The sequence below is a fragment of the Cottoperca gobio genome, chromosome 9, assembly GCF_900634415.1.
Source record: "Cottoperca gobio chromosome 9, fCotGob3.1, whole genome shotgun sequence".
In the NCBI taxonomy this organism is placed as follows: domain Eukaryota; kingdom Metazoa; phylum Chordata; class Actinopteri; order Perciformes; family Bovichtidae; genus Cottoperca; species Cottoperca gobio.
The window spans coordinates 17,945,627-17,972,320 of NC_041363.1; the positions used below are offsets into that span (position 1 = coordinate 17,945,627).

At 40.5% G+C, this 26,694-nt stretch overlaps 1 protein-coding gene across 1 annotated transcript; it reads right to left on the reverse strand.

The window, feature by feature from the left end:
• Positions 1 to 25,397, reverse strand: cspg4ba (chondroitin sulfate proteoglycan 4ba). Its single transcript, XM_029440308.1, is given in 11 exon segments — positions 1 to 3,644; positions 4,140 to 4,323; positions 4,826 to 4,998; positions 7,587 to 7,718; positions 8,939 to 9,137; positions 12,891 to 13,067; positions 13,745 to 14,218; positions 14,719 to 16,929; positions 16,931 to 18,292; positions 20,885 to 21,048; positions 25,123 to 25,397. Coding segments are annotated over 11 exon segments (7,248 nt in total). The 5' UTR covers positions 25,250 to 25,397; the 3' UTR covers positions 1 to 1,599.
• Positions 25,398 to 26,694: the final 1,297 nt, after the last annotated feature.

Sequence of the window (26,694 nt, forward strand, 5' to 3'; positions counted from 1 at the left end):
TTCCTTTTAAAGTGGTTTAATAAAAATATGGTATAAATAAAAATGACCCTTCGGTTACATAGTAGGTTACATCATTCAGATGAGACTGGAATACACTGGATAGACACTTCTCTTCAGTACAAAATTATTTCGTAACATATTACAGTGATTTTCTTTGACAGCAATTTCATCATCTCCCTTAGCCTGCCGGAACATGTCAGTTTCATTTACAGTAGATACATCATTACAGTGTCAAACCACCACGGCCAACAGTAGATTATGTCAAGAAACAGGCTTAACAGAGTTAACATCATTTATATAAATACCAGCAGTTCATTTGTCTACAAAAGAAGCGTCAGTACTTTGACAGAATGCACTCCTTGTGCTGCTGTTTCTCCACCGATCTGATCTGTAAATAGATTACAAAATATACATACTATTCGAATCTTAAACACGGAGGTGTGTGTAGAATAACGTTCAGATTTGTGTAATCTTTAAGATCAGTGCCTTAATTTTTCATACGTGCTTCTTGAAAATATATAAATACTGTGTTCATAGTAAAATAAAATAAAAACTGCTAAAAAAACTGTTACTATTTTTTAACCAGTGTGATTTGATCAGGGCTATTTAAAAACAAGGTTTTAATAGTGGTACAAAAAAATCCATTTCAATGTCACATTTGTGACAATACTGCTAATTTTATAATATTCAATCCTGTAATGTTAAACAAAGACCTCAATTATTACAAACATGCAACCCTCATTAAAGGTAACATGAAGTGAATGACTGTTAACAAAATACCTGAGTAACAAAAAGTTAATATACTATAATATAATATACATAACAACAATATAAAATCTGCACAATCAATTGAAATGCTTAGACTTTACATCTCTGTGCCAGTGTCAGTCTTAGTAATTCACAGTTTCAAGCTGCTCTTAGCACCACCTTCCACTCTGATGATTATAACCCACAATGGAAGAGACTTCAACGTGCATGAGGACCAGATGACAATGCGAGTGATTAAACATAAGTTAGGCACCAAACATAGGTTATAATGTACCACGACGATAATCACCTTGTAAACGCTCAGGTGAAAAAAAGTCTGTCCCTCCAACTCAATAAACAGCAGTGGTTGTAAAACTGTGTGAGACGCAAAGAAACCGTAGGCTGTCCTGGCGGTTATTATTTTACAGCAAACAACTTTGGGCATAGAAGTTTCCTGCTTTATACATCCTTAAAACTGCATTAATACATTTATGGCCACTAGGGGGCAGACAACCTAAAAAAAAAGAAACTAGCACAGCCTTGACATACAGTATTATGGTCTTAATAAATTGTTATTTCGAAAGCCTTTAGCAAAACCTTGCCCAATTATACATCCAGCAAACTAAAAAGCTCCATACAGCTGAAGAGCTGTTATAGTGAGGTTGTCACCATGGGTGAAATGTTATACAAGACACTCATTTGGTTTATTACTAAGAAAACATAAATGGATTAATGCAGCTTTAAGCTAATTAATTGCAGTCCCGTTTAAGGACACAACCCCATTTGTTATTACAACCTGTAACAGGTATTCTCCAACACATATACTGGAGCTACAAGTTGGTTTGTGGAAGATCACACCCAGTACTGATTCATCTGCAGAGTGGGAGTGGCGGTTCTAATAATCTGGGACGATGACGCAGGGGAACCATTACTCCAAGAACTTAAGAGCATGTTTGAATCAATGGTGTTATAAGATGAGCCAGGATTTGATGTGAATAACCGATCAAACACAGGGCTACCTGGGCAGCTGGGATTTAAGGGAGTGACAGTCACTGTGGGAACGGTTGTGCTCCTCTGGGGTTGACCTTGGTAGGACTGACTGCTTGGGAGACCAGTGGACGGTGGCTCGTTTGGTGCAGCAGTGTTTTGCTTCCTTTGCCTGTTGTGTCGGAGAAAGACAACCAGGACTACAAAGATGATGATAAGCAGCAGCAGGGCCAGCAGTGGTAAGATAACCATGAGCGGACTGGAGGTTTTTTGAGGGTATGACTCTACACGGACTGGTGTGTTCCTAAAGGGAAAATCCTCTGTTCCCCGTGTTGGCTTGCCAAGAGTCGTGCTGAAAATGCTCGTTCTATTGGAGTTTCCCCAGCGGTTGCGTGCCTTGAACTTTTGCTGGTTTTTGCTTGTTTGCTGGGTGGAGAAGACTGGAGAAGCAGTTCCATTTCTGGAAGTCTGGAAAGGTGTCTGAGGAACAGATGAAGTGGTTGGGATGGGACTCTTTGTGGTTGGAAAAAGTGCTGGATCATATGGCACAACTGTAAAGTGGAATTCCCCTTTGGCAGGTTGGATGTTATTAGCTTTCAGTACAAACTCCAGTGAGTCATTTAGCTCTTGGACTCCGGTCATGTTGGCATTCAGCTGCAAGGCTACCATCTCCTGCATCACCTCCTGAAAGGTGAAGGACTCGGCTGGTATATCTTTCTTGGACATTTTAAGTTTTGTCCAAACCACCTTCCCATACTTAGGATGGGTGATCATTTCAAATATAGGGTCACTATCACTGATATTAGCCAGTTCAGAGGCATTAAGAAATCTAGTGTTGAGTTTGACAGCAATCCCATTGGGAATCCTCAAACCTTGGCCAACCTGGATCAAAGGTCTGATAGTTATGTTTAACACTTTCCCAGTCACATTTGCCTCTGAGGTGAAGGCAGTGAACTCAAAGCTGTCTTCTGCAGAGGAAAGGGAGATCATGTGGTAGGACAACCTTCCAGCTTGTAGATCCTCCTGTTTGAACTGTGTCACCTCTTGGTTGTCTTTCAAAAGTTTGCCAAAGTTTGGAGGCCTTGTCACCTTGTAGTGAATGGTGATGTTTTTCCCATTGGTCTCAGCAGCAAGGTTGTCTTGGGTCAGTGATACTGAAGTCTTGCCTTGCTCCAGTGTCAATCCAGTGCAGTTGATCATAGACACTGTGATTTCTGTCACTTCCAGGTTAAAGAGTTTATATATTGGTTTATGATGGCCATCCGTGACACTGAAGTAGAACACCCCCGTGACAGAGCTTCCATCATGGATGAAATAGACACTTCCGTTATTGATTTGGGCTTGGGTGAAGGCCTCTATGGACTCATTCAAACTTCCTTCTAGAGCTAGGTAACCATTGTTTGGCTTGCTAATCACAGAGAACTTAATATCACCAGGAGGATTGTCTAAGTCTTCAACTTTGAGGTTCTCAGGCCTGAGGGCTACTGTATCCCCCTGTACTACCCTCAGACATGGAGCTTTAGTTTTTAGCAAAGGTGGCTGATCATTCACAGGTGTGATTGTAATATTAAAACACTCCTCAACAACATCAATGTCATCTTGGGGGCGTTGCGCAGTTTTGCCCTTAGGATTTAGCCACGCACTGAATACGAAGGAATCATGGTTTGTCTCAGAGTTGTCGTGCTTGTAGGTGATACCGTATTTGTTGACGATGAACTGGGAGAAGTTAGGTTTCTCCTTGGTGAGGTTTCTCTCGCCTACCACTATGACACCATGCTGAGGCAGAGATGTCACCTGGAACCAGACCTCATGGGCGCTCCGCTGAGGGGTCGGCAGCTTGGACATCAGATTAGTGGCATCCAGCTTGGATTCATCAATGACGACACTTTCCCCTTCTGTCACCTCAGCACCTAGCACCACGTAAACATTATGTTATCACCAAGGACAACATTGTTCAACATTATTAGCTTAGTAATATGTAAGTAATACAAACATAAATAAGAGCATAGGCAGTGTTTTGTTTGCCGGTTTTGAATGAGACTAATATATGCGTGTTCCAACCAGCCCACTGGCCTTTACAGCACTTTAATTGTATTTTTGCGATTTCATATGGATGTAGATTTAAAACAGTGCAGGTGTGGTCAGCCTGTGTATGTGTGGACTAGACCCAAGTCTGTTGCTCGATTGATCCACCACTTTGTTTCAGACTGAAATGTCTCCACAAATATTGGATGGATTGCCATGAAAATTGGAAGACATCTTTATGTTACCCTCAGCAGGAATTGTAATAGCTTTTATATTACATTAACCTTTCACATATTATAAAGTCAACATTTCTATGTGACGTAGTAGAAATCATACCCGCTTCACTCTTGTTCATACTAGTGCAAGACTATTGTTCATACCTTTGTTTGCCAGTAGGATTGTGTTGTACTCAGGTCCAGGATTCTCATAAGAAATGTCAATTTTGAAGGTCTGGCTGTCCAGAGACGTAGGCGGTGATGCCACAGAGAAGGTCATGGCGTCCATCGCTTCCCAGCCCACTGACTCGATGGGGGTTTGAATGTACACAACCTCTTTCTTGTCCACCTGAGGTAAAAAAAAAAAACACCACAGACCCTCAGGCAAACCGACATCCAAAAATAAATTCCCATCAACAAATGTGCACAACATGAAGATCAGCCATCCGTAAAGTGCACTGATGGCTTAATCAACTGTTAAAACAGTTCAGTGGCCTAAATAATTCTTCACCATTCTGGAAGACACGACTACAGCATGTATACGATTTCATCATCAATTTAAATCTGCTTTGCTCAGCAGTAAATAAAGTGCACACAGCTTTAACTGTGTCAGATCATAATCCATCAGAAATAATTGATTGCATAAAAGCCGTACATGTTCCTTTCAGCTAAAGAAGTGCAAAGTCAATTTCCTGAATAAGGATGCAGAATATCTATTATTCATATCGTGGAAATCTGGAAACTTTCCTCATGAATAGAGGAACCCTAATGTCTAATCTTATTTCATTGTTTTTATATTCTTATGTAAAATGAGAGAAAAGTGTTGATATGGCCTCCAGCTCTTCACTCACCATGTCTTGTGTGAAAGTGGAGATGTCCACTGTTGAATTATCCGGCTGCCTCATCACCAGACGCCCCAGTTTAGGATGCCGGATCACACTGAATGTAACGATGCGGTTTGAGGTGTTGCTGATATCATTGGTCACTGTTTGTAAATGCTCATTTGTGATTAGAGTAGAAGAGCCTGGGGGGGGGGGGAGGGAAAGACGTGAAATTGAATTAAGAGCATTGCTGGTGAATTGGCTTGCATAATTGATCGTGAAACTATATCCGTCAGGAAAATTAGTTTTCTTTGTCTGGTGTTCACTATAGCTGTCAAACTAACTGTTAAAATCTTGTGTGGCTGCATCAAATGTAGCAAGTTTCCCCCTCTGGAAGCGTCTCACATCTTTTTGACACCAAATTATGCAAAACAAGCACTGGAATAGACCGATGAGAGTCCTTTGATGTGTGAAATTAGAGCTGCACTGCAGACATCTGAGGCTTTTTACAGAACTGTCCAACTGCAGTGCGGGGTGTTACATAAAGTAAAATCCAAACAAGGAATTAAAAGTGGATCAGCTCCTTGCAGGCGCAGAAATCTTCCACTTGGGGAAAATGTAAAGAGACACATCTCCTGTGCAGGATGACAGGGGCCGACTACTGAGAGCGTTTATTCCTCTTAAGATGCGTTACACAGATTTCCATAGCTCCGCCGCCACTGTGAAGATCCTAAAAAAAGACTTTTGATAAATGATGAAAGGCACTGATGGAGCGAAGGAGAGGTCGAGGCATAGTGAAATTCATTCATCACATGTCGCGAACACTCCCACATCCATGTCCGTCTCTCATGGGAAAGACGGGCTTTCTTGTCTTCTCACAATGAAAACCTATCTTGCTCTAAATCTGCTCAAGATGGGTTTTCCTATATTTATATTTTGTGACGGTAGTATTTAGACATGTACAACTTGCTCACAGGCATCTAATTTAAATACTTAACGCAATCAAAATACTTTTCCGGAACTCCTGTAGTCTACTGTATGCCTGAGAGATGATAGAAACGTGTGCTACTTTGGGAGTTTGAGACTGGTGTAGGAAAAAACATGGTGCGAGACATGCTATAAACATGCTGCACAAACAACACGCCATGAATATTCACCGCTTGAAGGTCATGTTTTTCAGGCATATGGGATAACATCTATAAAATGATAATGATGACAAGGGATTAGAAGAATACAGCAACATGGGACTAATCCATATTAGAACATCATTAAGGTGCCACTATGCTCCACTATATACGATGAATGTCTTGCAGGAGAGACGGTCTGAACGATAGCATCGTTATCCTCCAGGGCGCAATTTCCACTGGAGATGAAGGCGCTTAGTAAAGGTTGTTGTGGCTGAATGGGGGCTGAAAGGAAGACCTGCAGACACTACTTAAGGCTGAAAAAGGGTACTGCCCACTACATCTTTCATATTAAAAAACTACTCCACCTTCAAACGTGGCCATTTGGAAAAACTATAAACCCTTTTGCTTTGCGACGTAGTCGGACAACACATTGCATGACGCTGCCCTTATACTCCCACTGTGGTCGTGTAGCAGTACAACAAAGCATTGCATGGAATAATGATCTCTGTGTATTCAAAAAGAGCTTGACATAGTAAATTTCCTTGTACCAAGAAGTCTTCTGTGGTATTTGCAGGCAACAACACAATGCCTTCCTGTCAGAATGCTTTCAGGTAAACACTGGTTTCCTAATGAGGCACATGCAACCGTTTAGTGAGGAGTCTTTGTACAATTTTACACAGAGCACCCAGACATTTGCGGATTTTGCAAGGGAGAAGAAAAACATTAATCTCACCTCCACAGTGTGAAAGTGTTTCATGTCACCCCTCACCCCATCAAAACCCTTCATTGTCAGTTAAAGCCCCCAATCCCCCCCCCCCCCCTCTGCCCCGCCTGGCACAAAGCACAAACAGGGCTGCCTCAGACAGACAGTGGCACAGCTTTTCAAGTACCCACTCACCCTGTGGCTGGGAAGCTCAGCAGAGCGTGCCAGTTGGCAGTTTGCTGCCCTCACAATATCCTTTCCTTCTAACTCACAAACCAGACGACTGGAAAGCTCAGAAAATCTAGAAACGTACAGACGCAGACGAAAGCCAGCATGCTAAAAATAGCATAAGGTATATGAAAACATCCGCTGATTCGCCAGTCTGGTATTTGGGTAATGTAAGTAATGACTTGGCTGATGGAAATTTTCTGAATTATTTAGCAAAAGGAATTCTGAGCAGAGACTGAAGTCAGGCTGAACATACAAGCAGGTTCAATATTACAAAATGCAGAACCTGAGCCCTAACAATAGAAGCAAAAAAGAGGAAATTAGTACTGTGCTAATGGGTATTAATAGTACAACTAAACATTGCCTGTGTGAGTGGATGACTGAGAGGCGGACAAAAATAGTTTCAGTTCATTTTCAGGAAGCAGCTGTGTAATTTCGACACAAAAGCATATAAATAAAGAAAAATACTTCTGAAAATCCTGTGATCTCATATTGTGATGATGGACAACGACCCAGATACAAGAGGATGAGCACAGGCCGAAGGTTTGGTTTGAAAACAAGTTTGGTTTGTACTCATAGAAAACCAGTGACCTTTAACATCTTGATGCTGAGTATCACAGAGGAGGGAAGAGAAAAAACACAGACTAGGACATTGGTGGCTTTCTTTGACAATGATAAAACATATAGAATAATTATCCTTTAAGGATAAGCTTCTACTCAGAGAGCGATTTACCTGGAAACACCTTGAGTGGACGGTTTTTCTCTAAACTGAGAACTAAAGCTCTGGCAGTGATGCTGAAGATCTGCCTGGGAGTGAAGTTCACACCATCGTTGACTTGGAAGTTGAATCCTCCAGACATGGCACCTGGAAATACAGTGAATCAAAAGTAAATAAATGAAAAGCTGTCAACAGGACTCTGCTGCAATGAATAAACAAACAGCCTCTTAGTTTTCTTAGTACATGTTTTCACATGTTCCTGGCAAATAAGCTGCGTCTGGTTTCTGCTAAATATTCATAAAAAAGTACCTGGTCAGCAATCCTAATGCTGCTCTCAAGAAAAACTGCAATGCAAGCTAAAAATCCTTATTAATAAATTGTTAATACTTGTGTAGGTGTGTGTATGTCTTTAAAAACAACAACTCAGATAGGCTGGGGAGAGTCTCTTTCACACTATCATTGCAAACCTTCCTGGTGGTACAAGTACAGGCAAAGAAAGAGTAGATATGAATCAGAACAGCCAGCAGAAACCAGATCTGAGACCTGCACATGTTGACAGAGCTCCCGCAGCATTTTACATCCGAGTTCCCAGACTTTGAAGTATTTTCACCCCCCACCAGTCTGTCTGTGTTAGTGTTGTAAGTAATATAAAATAAAGTTTGTTCCTGCAGAAGACTATGATACCAATGTGGCATAACTACTGTATATAACTATAGTGTCAACAGCATCCTCTAGTGGACACAAAAGGAACAACAACAAGTTATCTCGAATCTGAAAAACACACACAAATTACATTTGATATTACTGCTTTAAATCCAAAGCATGCGGGGGAATACAAAGACACCGATCACATTTAGAGAAATTAATTACAGGTTATATTTAGGACCGGGCAATATGATGTAATTCCATGTGACAATATGAAAAGGGATCCTTTTCCAATATCAATATATATATTACAGTTTGGCTGCTGCTTAATGGCAGAATGACAGCATGATATGACAAATCTGCTCAAAGTTAATAAATGATAAAAGTACTGAATTATCACCCAGTCCTTTTTAAAGGGCAACTGTTGTTTTCTTCTTTAATACAAATTACTAAAAATATAAATATTATTGTCATCACATTTCAGCTTTTTTGGGGTCGGTTATTATTTTTATCAATAGTGTTTTTAGTTTGTAATTTTGGATGGGAACTACGGCATACGTCTATGGCGTCGTGATCTCTTCTGTACGACCTGTTTCACCTCTGTTGTCTGTGTTTATGCTGTTTGTAGAATTGCAAGATTTTCTGATTAAAAAAGTCTCTTCAGGCTTCTTCGGGGATATAAAGGTTTAAACTTCAGTAGGTGATAGAAAAACAGATTTTACCTTTGTGAACAAACAGTAGCTGTCCCAGGTCGATGTGTTCCTGGGTGAAGTTGAGCACTGCCTTCATGGGGGCACTCTTCAGGGCCAGGTGTCCGTTGCTGGGTGGGATCACCATGAAGTGCAGCTCGTCTGAGGGGGTGTCCAGGTCCTGCGCTCTCAGTTCCTCAGGCCTGATCTCCGTCACTGAGGACACCCAAACCTGGACACACAATGGACAAGGTGCCATCTGTAAACTCCAGGAATATATAGACCTCCAGGAACATGAGGGCACAGAGACGTTTTGTTTGACATGATGCAGGGGCTAACAGGATTTGTCAGTTTGACATTTATTTTTGATGGATGGTATAAAATACTGTCATACATTTTTTTTTTTTTCCTTGGGACAAAAAAGACCTGCTATATTAAAGCTTGTTTTCTATTTGTGGATGCCCCTAATTTAAAGATATTAAATAAGATTGTCTGTAGGACAGGACAGGATTATGTGTCGTGGATTGCTCATTTGGTAAATGCACTTGTAAAGCAGCTACGTAACTTTCTGCTCAGATATAATATAATTGAAAAGGAAGCGAGACACAAGGGAAACAGCTGATGTGTCCTTGTCATTCATCACCACATACAATGAAGCCAGCATGCTGCGGGTGTGAGTCCAGCTCCAAGGCTATTTCACATGTTTTCACTCTTCCTTTCTTTTCCCTCCTCATGTTCCACTGTGCAGTATATTATCCAACCAAGCAGAACTGCTATAAAAATAACCTCCAAATGAGGCACCTAAAGATGGAAAGACAATAACAAACCACTTTGAGCGTCCCGTTAAACAACATCATTTAAATGAAGGACATCTCAGGACTAAATATAGCAATGCAGACTGTAAAACACAGTTGGGTGTACTGCAGAGTGTTGGTGAGGCACAGCTAAGGACCCGCTTCCATGTAGATTCAAAAGCCTCGAGCGAACACAAACGAACAGAGGAATTCATTGACACACAGAGCACAAAACTACTGAACCACGCAGACACTTGACAACAAAGGATGAGCCTCCACACTCCAGCCTGGAAACTATTACATAACATGCCATTGTCCCTCACACAGGTTATGATTCCACAGTTTAGTAATCTGATAACTTGAATAGGCCTTTTTTCCACAGCAGACATCTTGACATAATAGGAAAAGCACAGGTGTTAACAGTGAGTCTTTAGAGCCTTTCTTGTTGAAAACAGCTGCCTGCTGTGGCTGATAATGACGCTGACGAGAGCTGTGAAAGTGAACCAAGACGGTGAAGATGGAGGCCGGAAAACAAAACAACCAGCTGAGAGATGCTCTATGAAACTGAGGGGAACTGCAGGGAAGTAAATCTGCAGGCTTGTCACTATAAGGGACATCTTTCACAGTACTTGTAGCCAATTGACCCATCTTCAAAATAAAAATATTCATTATATCAGCTTTAAGAAATTATTAGTTTTCGTTAGGTATGGTCACAAATTCCACTCTGGTTGGAGCTCATGGTCTGGAGTATATTCTTATGTGAAGTGCAAAGTACAGACTGTCCTTTTAATACAAATGAGTTCAAGCTGTTTTTTTTAGAAGGCCATGCGGATGTGCAACGCAGCCACAATATATGTAACGTATATATAAAGGGTGATATCACATAAACATCTCAGTGTTAACACGGGAGCTCACTAGCAAGTCATTGGCAAGTTCCCACCGCTGCTCTCTGAAAGTTAGATTATGGAGAAATGTCAGTGATCACAGAAGTGAGAATTACAGGTTACAGACAAGTGAGTGCAATTACAAAACATTTAAAGCCTCTCACAAACATCTTATGATACATGATATGAGTGTGAGAGAATCTGAGGGTGGGTTTTACCTTTTAAAAGCACCAAATATTGTGTGACACAGGAGTGTACATGGCCCTTAAATTACCCTAAAATAACTAAGTTAAAAGCTTGTGTGTAACTGGCAGTGAGCTGGCCTCTCTTGGCTTTAGGTGTTACTGACTGGAACAGAAGCATCGGGCACTTTTTCAATTAGCACCCGTAAACCCCACGCTCACCCACCACATGGGAACACCACACACATCGCATCAGTCACACAGCATAACGTCTTCCCACATGTGAAGACTTGCGAGTGTGTGTTCATCCAGCGGGGAATGACTACACCTCCAATAACCTCCCATTTAACAGGAGGATCAGTCTGGGGAACAACATCAGTGTGACTCACCAAATTCAAAGAAAAGACACATGAGATCAATTTGCACAAACAGCCCCTTGGAGTCGAGATCAATCCCTCACACATGACGGGGTGTCTGCTGCTCATCAGGCTGCTGACAAGTTTAAACAAAACTCACATCTTACATCTTGTAATTGAAGTAAGTCCTGTGAGTATTTAACTGCTAGGTTTTTTTTCTTGAGTTGTTTTAATAGACATGTGATTTTTTGTATCTCACCTGCTCAAAATGTAAAACAAATCTTTGTCTTAAGCTTCCCTCCTGCTGTCACATAAGATAAATACTCATTTTCTGGAGACTGCTCATAGCTCTATGTTGTAGTGGGTTATAGTTTACTGGTTTTACTGCAGATTCTGCAGAACAGAGAGATAACTTGAGTTATTTGTTGGCAGAGTAAAGATATTAACTAATTAATATTAAACTTAGAAATCACTGGATGAGGTTTCTTGTCTGTATTGTTTTGTTTCACAGTTAGGGTTTATTCAGCATTTTCCCATCTTATATAACATGTAAAGACTCTGTGTGGCATCATTTATGAATATACATCCTATAAGAGTCCTTTTTAAATATCAATATCAAAGCTGCTTCAAAACTAACTTTCAAACAAATGATATGAGGGAATAAATAAATAACTAAGTGTTTGGAAGAAAATCTCTGAAAAACTTCCACAGTACCAGTTTCATGAAGCGCAGTGGCAGAGCGCCACCTTGTGGACAGATTTAGTAAAATAATGTCTAACGATCACCTTTGAATGAAACCGATCATCAATATGTGCAGACCAGTAGGTCAGTGACTATAACCAAAGCTCATAAACAGTTCCCTTTCAAAAATAATTTCAAAGTTTTCAAATTAAAATCTACTTTAATTAAACTGAAGATGTTCTTCAGTGCAGTGAACTTTAAAAGGCGCTCTTCTCTCGAGTCTGCAGGATCCCAGAGGAATTTGAGGCATTTGGGGCAACGCTGCACAGACAATAGAGACCTATACTTCAGCCTCTCTTTCCAGCTGGACGTCTCACAACTCTCGAGCCGAGTACAAGTCAGCATCGCTCAGCACATAAACACACACGACAACTTCCATCTAATTTACGAGTTGCATATTTTAAAAGTATTCGAGTAGAAGTTCTTTCCACATACAGCGGCCATGTTTCTTTGGATGAGCAGACAGTGATGAGAGATGTGAAGTACAGGTAACTGGACAGAACGGAGGACATGACATGTTTGCGTTCATCACTAGGATGCCTGTGAAATGGACTAAATTCATGAGACATATTTTCAGCAGCAAAACCTTCTGTCCGTGTAAATGCCTGTGGGTTATTTTCCATTTAATTTAAACTATTTTGTATTCATAAGAAGCTTTTGAAATACTTTCCACTCAACCCAAACTATGCAAAATAGCAGCTCCCTTGTTAATTCACTGAAGCAGCATTGCTGGCAACCGACCCACCAAAAAGTAGTTATATTTTTGATACTAGCAGAATTTGATTGAGAGCTTTACACCTCAGCACCAAGACGGGTTAGGGTATGTCAAAGTCTGTTCTGTGCTGTGCTGCCAGCCCCTCTGGACCCTCCTCCACATAGCAAACATAGCTTCCCTAATCCAGCCAGCCATGGCAACTTGCAACACTGCCCACATGAAAATTGTCTGACAGTAAGTTATGGTGCCAGATCTGCTAGTAAAAAAAAAAAAAAGTCCAGAGTTTAAATTTAGAGCAGCAGGGCCGACTCACCCTGAGGACCCTGTTGGCTGTAATAACAGGAGGCTCATCGTTGACAGCTGAAACCTGGATGTACACCGTCTGGGCTGCACTCTGCTTCCTCAGGCCTGTGTCATTGGCCACCACAGTGAAGTTGTCAGCTAAGGTTTCGCTGCTGTCGTGGACGTAGTAAATGAATTCGTGTTCCACCTAATTAAAGATAATGGAAAATATTAGGGAGCACCTGAGATTAACAATGCAAAGATGTATTCAAAACAGGTACAACACACTGTAATGATTTATGATTCATTATCATCCCTTGGTCCATGTCATAGCAACATCCAAACACATCATTGCTTTGAATAATTGTAGAGATTAATTAGGAGCACAAACACAGCAGAAGAAAATTGCAAGACCCAGAGATTCTGGCTCGGGTGGTAAAAGGGGGTCAACCCAGGGTAATGCTATGTTTTGTTCCTTTCATTTTGTAATTTAATTAACATTGTAAAAATGCCAAATTTGAAAAAAACTAGTGGACATGACAGAAACATACAGAGAACATGAGCTTTGTGGCTTCAGTGTCACAATAATAATCAATCAAATTATTCATGCGTCAATCAAGCAGTTTAATCAAATTATTCTTAATATTGCTTTACATTCATTTAATTAAGAATGCAGTTTAGGTTTTCAAATGCCTGTAAATATGTAAACATGTGTCAAATTAGAGAAAACATCCTCTCCTGTAAAATGGCAACGATCGTGACACACAAAAAAGAAATCTAAAAAACAGACATGACCTTTGTGGGTTTAGTGTTAGATAAGAGTGTAACAAATATTACCACCACACTGAATAATAGACTATAAGAGTGTCTGTCAGATCATCTCACCTGCCTCCTGGTGAAAGTGGTTATGGCCACACCGGGATGTCGAGAGTGCTCAATGTGACCATGCTGCGGGGGCTCAGTCAAACTATACAGGAAGTTGTTTCCAGAAAAGTGTCGATTGGTGACTTTGAGCACATCCTCGGTCAGTGCCTTGGAAGCGCCCTCGTTCAGCGTGAAATTGGAGACCTGAAGTGGGATGAGGCGTGGGATGATGTCAACAGACATCCTAATGTTGTTGACGTCAGTCACTCCGTTGGTGGCATCAAGGATGAAAGTGTCGTTTACTTTGTTGGGCACCACCTGCATGTACTGGATGTTCCCGCTGTTAATGTCCTCTTGGGTAAATGTCTCGACAGGGGACAGCTTGGTTCCGATGTAACGCTCCTCCTCTTCGGCAAAACGCCGGATAAAGCCATGAGACGGGGCTAACTTGACTGTGAATACAATCTCAGATGGCAGGTTGTCCTCGTGAGTGACCTGCAGCAATAAAAAAACATATTCACTGGTTAAAGTTGAAATGTTCACTAAAGTCACTAGTTTAGTTTTCATTTTGCTCTCAGTGTAACATGGTGTCATTGTAAAACAAAGACTGGTCAGTATTCAGTTTCTACCTCTTCAGAGGCCTTAAAAAACAGAGCAGTAAAAACATCATTTCATTGTAACATTAGTGTGATATTGTTATTTTGTTATAGTTTAGATCATCTGACAAACGTTGTTTACTTCATAACTACACCATTATTATTATATATACATTATTATTATTAATAATAATAATAATAATAATAATAATATCATAATCATAAGTCTTCTACTTACTATCGTCTGTAAAGGAGAGGATTGGTGACCGACACATTTGGGAATTTTTATCAAAACATAAATGCAATAAGAATAAATCAAAATGACCATCATATTATTAGAACCAAATTAAAAATTGATAATTAAAAACTCTTTATCTGTCTCTCTTGTGAAACACTAACCTCTAGTTTAGTTTCACTGATCTTTACTGGTTTTTCCTCTTCCACCAGTAGGATGTTGTGATGCAGCACGATGGGTGGCCTCTGATGACTTTCCAGGTAAACCTTCACATTGATCCTCGCTGCAAGTTTAAGACCTTTAGCTTTCACTGTTAAGTTAAAATAGTCTGCAAGATGTTTGCTGTCATTGTGCTGATAGGAGATCAGCCCAACCTTGAAGTCAGACTGTGAGAATGACTCCACCTTTGTTTCATTGCGATAAAGTCCTCCATACTTGGGAGCCTCATCCAACTTGAAGATGACCTCCTGGTCATTTCTGATGTCCAAGTTTGATAGGACACTAAAATTACTGGTGGAAAAGGTTACTGACTGGCCCTTCTGAACCAGTAGGCCAGTGTTGTTGCCAACATTCAAGAAAGGGTCATGTGCACTGATGTCTAGAAGACTTGATACAAAATGTTTTCCATCTGAGACAAAGAGCACAAACCTGCCCGTGCTCACCCCCTTGTGAATGAACAGCACTCGCTTTTCTTCCAAATCCTTCTGTCGAAACTGGAACAGCCGATGAGTAGTGTCATTAACCAGCACGAGGTCTCCCATTGGGATTCCACGTCGAGTGTAAATCAATTCGCCATCATCGAAATCAGAGTCTGTATCATTATAACGCAAATCATCTATAGTTAGTAACTTCTGTCCATCCCTTACTACATGGAAAACTTTATCAATAACGCGTACTGGCTTTTGATCATTGACTAGCTGGATAGATATGTTGAACATTCCTTCTTTGGAGCCAATGTTATCTCCTGTGATTGAGGATTTGAACTCTTGGCTGGTGGAGGCTATGAAAGTGAACTCGTCTTGAGTTGTTTCACTGTCATCATGGATGTACATTATCCGTTCCTCTAATATATCCTGATTACTAAAGGTTAAGATGTTGTCGTAGCTAGCATCGGAGTTTGATTGAGTAATACGGGCCAGCTTCCCATGTGTGGGGCTGCTTATTACTGTGTAGTACATATCCTTTGTACTCAAAGTCTCTGCAAACAGGTGATCTTTTGAGATAAGATTACTTTCTCCCTCCAGAAGTGAAAGTCCATTATTTTTCATAAACACACTGTTGACATCAGCTTTAATGGAAAACCGGAAGTCATAGTTTTGTGACTCAGCATGTTTTGAAACCAGCTGAAACTTGAACCTGTCACTTGTATCTTCATAAGGCCTGTCTACTAGCTCATAATGTACATTTAGATCAGTTACATCTCTCTGACTAAAGGTCGAGTTCTTCCTCAAGACTTTGGTATCGAGCAGGAGTTTCCCTTTCTTTGGTGTGGTGAGAACTCGAAAATAAAGCTCATCCTCTATGAGGGCCACACCTTCAGCTGTGGCAAAAAGATACTCAGAGTCCAGTGTCACCTTTCTAACTTTATCCATGTCCATCATAACATTCCTTACCAAGTGGTACTTTACCCACTTCACAGTGATTGGGAAAAGTATTTCAGTGGTTGCCCTTGCAGCCACATGAACTTTGCTCTTAAAGTAATCAGTAACATTGGATGTCTGGATTTCTTGAAAAGTGCTAACATACCTCAGCCGCTCTTTTTCAAGAAGCCTTTGGGTAAATGAATCAGTAAGCCTCCATTCACCACTTGAGTGAAGTCTCTGAAGTTCTCCATACTGAGGGGGTTCAATGATATCATACCGGATGTCTACAACTTGTTTTACAGCATTGGTTTGCACAGCCAGCTGCTTTGAACCAAGTATAGCTGACTCTCCTTGAATGATCTCAAGGCCTGTGTTGTTACCAATCTTATACTCCAGTGCTACAGCCATGACCCTTAAAACCACAGTATTGCTGACCTTTTCCCCATCGCTAACTCGAAGAACTATCCTTGAGTTTCGAACCCCTGTGTGAACAAAGTACACCCTCAGTTCCTCCAAGTCTAAATATGAGAATGAGGACACCGCCTTGCCAGGGTTGTTTTCAATTTCCAAATATCCTGCATCAGCGTTTAAGTTCCCAAGCACAGAGAAGACAAGGTCGGTGTAGTTGCTGTCAATGTCTGTGGCCTTCAGAACATCAGTGGTGAGGCGTTTCTTTGAGTTCTCCAACAGGACAAGGAGATTTCCTTCAGGGAGACTCAATTCAGGTGCATCGTTGGTGGGTGTCACAATAATATTGTAGCGGTACAATTTGTTGCCCTTCAGATAATCAGGGAACTTGCTTTCTACTGCTAGAATAAATTGAAAACATGAAGAAGTCATCGGGTTCCTCTGAGCCTCCATGGATATACATCACTCGTCCGTGCCAAAGGTCCAACATGCTAAAGGTGTTCTCCTCATAGTCCTGATCGACATCAAGCCTTATCTGACCATGAATTGGTTGCTCTCGAATGTGGAACACAATCTGAGACTGTCGAATGCCAAGTTTCTTGAAGTCCAAGAGTACCTTGATGTGTTTGGCATCGAGAGATGCTCGACTGCCTTCCTGCACCACAAGGTCTTTGAGCTGCACAAAATTTGAGCCATACTTTCTGTCCAAGCCCCTCGCGAGGGTGGATGTGTGAAGTGACGGTGTTGGTGTCACCAAGTGAAAAAGGGATCCCGGAGAACTTGTCGGACTCACAGTGGTCAATGGTTCTGATTCTTTCTCTGGCTCACAACCAACTGAGATATCCTTAGTGACTACAGCATTGGTGAGACCTATTTTCACTCCGTTGACTTCAATGTTCTTCAAACATCCTTTAAAGGAACCTCCTCTGACATGCTTACCAGACACAGAGACAAGCTCCACCTTTCTGACTTCTGATCTAGTGCTGTCATCGATACCTCCAATAAAAAGATAACCTTTACACTGAAGCCCCTTTGAACGAGAATTAATGCTGCTTTTCACCATTTCTCCATCAACAGTAAGTTTAAGGCTTTCGGAACTGAAATGCAACTTGATAGTATGCCATTTCCTGTCATTGATGAATGTCAGGGATCGAAGCTCAGTTTTGGTTCCACCTTTCCCAACAATGGCCACTGGCAAACCTTCCTGAATCTCCACGGCCACAAAGTCCCCCTCTCTGGCTGAATTGTACAGGATAATTCCCTCTTTGGCTGAAGTGTGCACAACACACTCAAATATCGCTTCCTGCTGGGCGTTCCAGGTTGGAAGAGAAATGTAAGCTTTGGAGCTGAAGAAGCTAATAGGGTCCTCTTCTGTGGCAAAGAATTGGGGACTGCAGCCTAAAGACACCTCATGGACATTCTTGAATCCAGTATACGGCCTCAGTGATGACAACAAGTCGTGTTCGTTGAAGACCACGTCGTCCATGCACCCACGGAAGCCAACCGGGTCTCTGGGTAGGTAAATTCTGTCTAGGCCTCCTGAGCCTCCAACATAGAGCCCATCTAAAATGTGGAGATCGTGATGGGAGGTTGGCATTTTTACACCAGTGTGAGAGTTCTTGTCTACAGTCAGAGTGACGTTGTGCTGCACATGGCGGACCTCTACGGAGTGCCAGGCCAGGTCGTTGAGCTGGGTGCCTCTCTCTGATTGTAACTCTAGCTCCCCCGATCCAAGGTCAAGTTTTAACTAAGAGAAGAAGAAAAAACTTGGATTACAAAACATGCTATATTACAGGTATTAAAAGGTAAACGCACATACTTATATAAGCAGTGATTCAATTTAAATTCAGGTTTATAATTTTAAAATAGATATTTTTTGTGATGTCCCACACTCAATATGATTGACTATAGCGACGTGCATCTAGGAATGGCTGTTTTGGTCAGTTGGTCCACACCGAAATACATCAAGAACTATTAGATGGTTGCTATGAAATGGTTCAGACGTTCATGGTCCTCAGAGGATGAAGCCTATTTACTTTGGTTCTATATGCACCGCCATGATGTTGAGGTTTTGAGTAAAGTGTCCTGACAACTTTTGGGTGGACTGAAGTAAACTTTGGTAGACATTCATAACCCCCTCAGGATGAATTGTAATTACATTGGTGATCCTTTATCTTTTCATCTAGCATCATTATCAGGTCAAAATAAACTATGATGGTGAACATTGTAAACATTATACCCACTAAACAGCAGCATGTAAGCATTGTCCCTGTAAACATGTTAGCATGTTGACATTAGCATTTAGCACAGAGTAAAGCCTCAGAATGACTCTAAACATGCATCTACAGGTTGCAACTGTTAGGTATGATCAGAAAGACATTATTGTTAAAAAATAATATTTTAATAACCTAAAAATAATTATACATCATTACAAATGCTAAAATTATATTCTTAAAATCTGTACCAGATGAATTAATTGTTTCTATAACCACAACATTATTATTACTAAACGATTAACTGTAGACACTGTGACATCTGGAAAAGGAAACGCAGGATATAGACTGCTAATACTCCATGATGTCACCGGTTGTTATAACAGTGAGCTTTGTCTGTGATTTAAAGCAGGAAGAGAACTATTATCTCTTTGCCTACAGCTATGTCCGCTGAGCATCATGTCACCATCTCAAACTAATGCTGCATTTAGATGACATGCTTGTCAAGGCTTGCTGGCTGCTGAGTCCCTGCTATTCATGCACAGGTTTCCAGGGAGAAGCGCTCATGCCTGACTCACATGGAATGAGACCCCGAGCCCGAGGATAACTTGTGCGATTGAACGGAAAATGATTTGGTGACCTGTGCCAGTTTCAGGAACAGGGACGAGCAGTTCACTCCTCGTGCTCACTGAAGTATGACAATGCAACACAGTCCTCAGTGTGATTTAATCCCGGTAGCACAAGTCTGACACAAATAGAAGCTAAACCACAAGGATTTCTCGAATTTAATGCACAAAAACTATAATTCATATCTCAGGAATTCCTGTGTTTCTTATGAATGTGTCTGCATAATAAAAAGGCTTTCTATCCTACTTCTGTCCATTCTGTATGCTGATTTAGCTTCGCAGAGCAGCTTAGTGGATGCTTTAGAAGCAGTCTTGAGGTGACAAATGTATTTCACCCTTAAATCCTCCCAGCAAGGCTTGTGTTTTGGGCTAAAAATAGCGCACCCGACTTGCCAGTAGTGTGTATTAAATGTCATGTTTATAAAATAAATATCATTTTGCTTTTCAACTGACTTAACTTTGGAGGCTGGTTTTTAGGGTTACCTCTTGTGATTGAATCGAGCGAAATGCACTGCAGTCACTGAGCAGACACATATGGCTGCATATCAGAAAAGTATTACAGCAGGTGACAGACCTGTGTTAATAACAACAGGACTGGACAAAGTGAAGAATCAACTATACTTAATATGGGGTACACAATTATAGCAACATTACAATTAAAGAGTACTGAACATTAAATTAGAGCTGAAATATATCCATCAATCAATTAGTTGTTCAACAGAAAATGTATATTTCTTTGTGCCGAAATGCCAAATAATGAATTTTAATAAAATACTTGATTTGAGATTTTAGTGCTTTGCTCTGTTTTATATCATTCTAAATTTAATTTAGGATTTTGGACTGTTGGTCAGACAAAACAAGACATTTGAAGACATAACTTTGGGCTCTTGGAATTTATGATCAACATTTCTTCAAGTTTTCTTTTACATTCCATGAACTAATCCATTAATTAATAACAGTTAATCAATATAAGAAATAATCATTGGTTGCGGCCCTCTATAACATTGTATTATAGTGTGATTTATAGTACCAGAGAGCAAGTGCATACAAGCAGCACTGATAAACCAAGAAAGAAATTGTTGGCAGAGGAGGAATGAGGCAGACGTGTCGTGCACTGGCATCAAGTCACAAGTCATCCAGCTGACATATAAAGTACAATCACACAATGATCACTCCATCACTCAGATATAATGAAGACACAGATCTGCTGCTTTCATAATTTCATAGTTTCCACTGAGACAAGTGACTGGTATGGAGTTAACATTCAGCTCACACCACACAGGCTTGTCTGCTTGTGTTACTCTGTCGAGTGACTGACACTGTCAACTGCGATGGAGCCATAGCTTAAGGTGGTCAGTGTGTCTTTCTATACGCGTGCATGTGGTCAAGCACAAAGATCTGTGTGTATTGTATGCCTGTACATATATACGCGTGTGCATGTGTGTGCTCATGTATGCTTGGACACATATGCTCATGTGCTGGGGCCATTGATGTACCCACCTGCAGGCGACCAGCATGGAGCTCTAGTAGGAAGTAGTCGCTCTGGCCGGCAGCGAGAAACAGCAGGCCGTTGGTACTAGAGGTTCGGAAGCGAATGCGGAGCGTGTTATGGTCGGACAACTCCGTTGCCTTGAGCTGTACAAAGCCGTCGCCATAGAAGGATGCTGGAGAAAGAGACATCAGAGAGGGATAGCTTTTTAACAACACAAACAGAGAACAAGAGGAAGAACATACGTGTTCAAATGTGGTGGTCACTGTCTTTTGCAGCATGTTAAATCTTAACAAGGCTTAACACTGCGAGTATGAAGGAGAACTGCAACAGAAAGTACAGTAGCAGCAGCGTATACAACAAACACAGAGCAAGTCAAGCATTCTGATTTTAATATAGCCAACATGTGACATTTAGATATAAAAGTCATGCTAATTATCATCCTGTTTGTTCTTTACAAGTGGAGCAGAGTCTGTGTATGTAACACACACACACACACACGCACGCACGCACCTGATTTAAAAGGATGCTTGTAAGATTCTCTGCTGAGTTTAACCTTCCTGGCCAGCTGTGTTTGTACTATAATGCTTTACATGCATTCAAGTATGACAAGAGTGCAATTATGAAGCACTAAAGCTTTACATATAGAATAATAACCACCTTTAGGGTGGAACAAAACTCCAGCCTGTGTATTGCGACAAAATTGCAGTTTTCTGTCTCTACTCGTTTGTAGTTTTAAGAGAAAGTCGTTCACGGACTATCCGAAATCATATAACTGAATTTTAAAAAAGGTATTTGACTAATACCACAACAGCAGCAAACAAACTGGGGCAGAGGATGTGGAGGTGAGTTTGATGGGAGTCAGACATGTATGGGCCTGCCCTGCCCTGACAGGAACCTTCAACCTGAACATGAAAGGCTCTGACGTCCCAACATTGTCCGAGGTCTCATGTTCCAGAAACAACGTGGCGGTCGGACCCAGCTGTTTCTTCTACCCCGCCTCCCAGCCATCTCACATCACCCTGTAATCTGGCCTAACACACTCTGAAGCTTTCTCATCCAAGCCTTCATGCCCAGGCACCACCAGTTCAGTTTTTAATGAGCTCCAGAGCTCCCACGCATATTCAAAAAGTTAACAAACAATCTTCGCCTCCGTGAAGTAACATGTCTATTCCACTTTTGATTTATTTGTGCTTCATGACCCAGGGCAAGATCTTAGCACTGTTAATGGACCAGAGTGACTCACTGGGGAAGCTAGATAAAGTTAATGTGAGTTAATGCATTGTTGTTATTCCTAAAAAGGGTTAATGCACTAATGGGTACTTTGCTTGATCAAAATCCAATCTGTATGGACTGTGCACTATAAATTAACACAATTTAATCAGTAAAGCATGTAAATTAGCCCTTCAGCCGTATCAATACAGTCAGCAATCAACAGGAGCTGATTGAGTGTATGCAATAACATGCATACTGTGGTAACACATACAAATACAAAATAAATATGTCACTTACAACATTGTACGCACTTACACTTTCAAATAATGCATATTTAAGTTCAAAATAGAATTTTGAAATAACTTTGTATACAGAATAGCAGAAGAAAGAAAAGAAATGCCACAAGCCTGAAGTTTGTTTTGCATAATCTCCCAGGCTTTCTCTAAGTAATAACTCAGTCTTAGTGCATCACCCATATTTACCAAATCTATTTCTATCTTTCAGAAGTCTCTCCGAACAAATCTGTTTTTCTACGGTTGTTCCTTCTAGACTGTAATACCACATCTTAACTGGGCAAATAAAGATCTTTATATGCAACATCATTTTACATACAGAGGTCATGTTTTCTTATTCGAAATGTAAATTATTTCATCTGTTCTCCTTTATTCTAACAAACAAATGTTGATCTTTAACAATTACAACTACAAATAATTAATTAATTAAAAAAATCGCAATTTCTCACAATCTCCCAGATCTCAACATAATGTTTTCAAATGGCTTGTTTTGACCAACTTTTCATATTCAGTTTACTGTCAGAGAAGACAAAGAAAAGCAGTTTCATCAACTAATTATTTTAGTCTTCTAGTCCTCAACCCTCTGATCTTTTTATTATTTAAGAAAAACACACACCACCAAACCCATAGCTGTAAAACAAAGTGTGCACATCTTTTGACCAAGATTCATTAAGTTATTTATCTCAAATAAATATATTTCTAGTCCGCCAGCTTTCTTCCTTATCAAGTAGCTAAACATGTAATCCAGTGAACATCACATTGCTGTCTCCATCTCATATCCTCCACTCCATCTTTGGTGCTTATCTGTGCACCCAAAAAGAAAAAAAGTGAGAAGGTTTCCTCCCAAAGCTCTACGGACCTAGGTATTCATATTTATAGATATTTATTTATAGATAGAAATATAGCAGTTATTCCTGTTTGTTTAAATCAAATGAACTGTAATCAACTGACCAGTCTGGTGTAATGTGCCTTTAGCAACTGTTAAATACAGCTGGGAATATACTAATTGATTGGCCCACAGGCTCACAGCATTACTTAACCTTCCTCTGACCCCGAGTCAGACAAACTGAACTTTACTGTCCTTTCTCATTTAAACGTCATGTTCATTTGTCTGACTGGCTCTGTGGACAGAGCATTTCCAAAAACTGGCCAAGAGGAATGCAATGACATTTTTCCCTTAAATTCACAAGGATGGACATGCATGCTCAATTGTATTTTGGCATCGTCTCGCTGACGTTAAAGTCATATGATTGAACGTCATGTTTGGTTAAAAACAAAAGGGTCTTCCCCACAGTTTCTTGGAAAGCTGTAAAAAGATGGAGGAACAATTTAGTTGTTTCAGCTTTTTTTACTCACATGCTGAAACATGGATGTTTTTGGGGGGTATGTAAATGAAAGAGCACAGTACACTACCAGAGAACAATACCCACACGTAAACATAGCTGTGTACACCTTACTGTGTGCCTTAAGAAGCAGAAACAGGAGGCGTTTGGAGGTTGTTCTGTAATCTACATGTCTGCAGGGGGCAGTTTTTGTGCGCCAGGGACATTTTTTTTGGTGAGATTTCACAAACCTTTTGTTCAACAACAAAGTCAGTGACCTTTTAGCGAACACCCGCTTACAGTTAATTTGAGGGGTGAGACCAGTGCTTGTCACTGCCTGTGCGCTCAGTTTATACATCAGATCAGAGATGCAACTTGACTGAAGTGCCTCTTTGGGTTTTTGTTGACTGTCATGCCACTCTGTCGCTGATGCATTGTCTGACTGTGACGTGGATGGTTTCATAATACTAAGGGAATACACACATTCTGAAATGCATTGAAGTAAAACAAATGTCTATACTGTAGTTATTTATAAATGAAGGATATGGTGAGAGTGAGTCAGAGAGAAATCATTCCTGATTATCCCGTGGGGCAAAGCAATGAACGGATGAACAGTGAATTTAGACGGCACAGTGTGGGGATCAAATCAACCCGAGAGGCTAATGAATGCCAACATGGATGTAAACAATGTACATCTGAAACTGTGACTCATTAAAAACACATTTTCCTCCTTAGATCTCTCAACCCATTTAAAAAATAAATTGATTTGATCGTGCTATGTCACAGTCAGGTTGTTCTTACAGTCCCATTTCTTCTGCCTACTATAATAATGTAAGATACATGCATATCCTGTGTTTGCACACAAGGATTATCCACAGTCATTTATCCGAGGTAAACACTGATGTTAGTAGCCTCATTAATTTAAGAAACTCATGCTGATTAAAGCTACAAATGACTTTTTGTTGTTGCTGTTATGAATCGTTGATGAACACCCGGCAGCCATTCACAATGTATTCACTTCTGTTGAGGTTAACATTTTAAGAGCTGTGAACCACTACAGTAACTCAACATCACGCACAGAAAACATTTAACAATCCTCTGTAAGGTGATACTACTGCCTGCTTTTGGAGGCACGCTCATGATGATACAGAAATAGTACTGTTGCCTATATATGAAGGGAATCACAGCATGCCAAACAAGTTTGGGTTTTTATTACATTTTTAATGGAACCATTGAAGTTGGTAGTTATAACCTAATAAATTATATTTCCTCAGTAAAGCACACACCTGGAGGAAACTCCTCAAAGTTAACTAATATAATTATACGGCTTCGATATTAACACTTCGGTATTGAATGCACCATCAAATGAGTTTATCTCTCATTTGTTTTTATTGAGGAAAAAAGTCGAAAAGTAGTTACCTCCCGACGCCAGCTCGAGCAAGAGCGACCACCAAAGCAGACCACGGAGCCACAACTTCTTCTGGGTGCTTTTCACAACAGAGTCCATCTTTCTTCTCCCGGGGGAAACACGACTGTTACCGGACATGTACGGTTACATATTTACAGACCTGCTTTTTACTTCGTCACGCGTCGGTACCGTCAAACACAACAGTTGTGTGTGTGAAGCTATGCAGCAGCAGACCCTGAGCTGAATTGAGACACCGACGTAGGTCCTCGCCAAACTCCGCCTCGCGTGTGCGCGAGCGCGCGCGCGTGTGTCTGTGTGTGTTCTTTTCAAAGAAGGCATGTTAATCTGAGTTTTCAAAATAAAAGCCAGAAGAAGGGGAACAATGCTACAGGCCAATTTAACCAAACCACTAATAATAATGTGTGAACAGACACTTCAAATCGTTTTTTTTAATTAACCTGATTTATATGACCTTATAATAAATTGTAATGTAAGTACCCACAAAATAAATCCAGGTAAAGTGATTTTTGTTGATCAACAAGTACAAGGTAGCCTTCTTTAAAGATTACCATAATTATTTTTATAATTAAATTCAGGGTGTTGCTCCACATTTGCAGGGGTTCACGCCAGATTCTAGGTTAATTAATTAATTACAATAAGCTATATTAAAGTTTTATTATATTAAAGTTTTAATATATATCTGCATCTTTAAGGCATTTAAAGGGGTAGTAACATTCCCTTAAACGGACTTTTAATTTTTCAATCTGATCCAGGGCTTCACCACAAAGTTGTGTTTATGGATAAATAAATAATATTCTGCTTTTTGTCCAAAATATTTTTGATTAAGTTTAATGTCATCGAGTGTTCCTAAAACCGTCTGACCTCCATCACCAACTGCTGACAGATTATAACTCCTCTGCAGCCCTGATACATGTTGGCTGAGATATATGAGTCACTTCACAAGTTAGGAAAGGCGATGAAGTGCTTTTACTCTTCGTCCTAAAAGAAGAACCAAATATGTCAACCTTTGTCCGGTTCCAACTGCTGTGATCAGCTCTGACTGTCTTTATGTAACAGACGGATCCTGGTCCAGTTTGTAATGCCTTTCCTAATTCAAGACAGGCTTTTGACACCTTTATGAAACAGCTCTCTGAGGGTAGATAGAAGGAAAACTCAAACAAGTCAGATGGAATTTAAACCCACAAGACTGTAAAGCTCTTTCTCTACCAGCTGAGCTTGCAGGAAGAATTAGACTTTGTCAGCGTGAATCTGGTTCAGATGGAAGTCTTTAAACTGTGTTTCTCTGCAGGTTGATTATTAAGTTTCTGCAGCATTAGTCTGAACTTCTTTCTCTCTGGTTCTTTGTGTTGATCATCGCTGAAGATGGTCCTGCGGTGAAGGACAGCGACCGGAGACATGGACAAACCCCGACTCCGTGTGTTTGTGTGTGTGATGAATGTAGGCCTATGTGTGGTTTCATTTGTCTGCTCCAACCAACAAAAACTAAATATTTCAAACCATGTGATCACAAAAGTCGTTCCTCATCACTTTAAATAATCTGCAGTGTTTTAGTCTGAATTTTT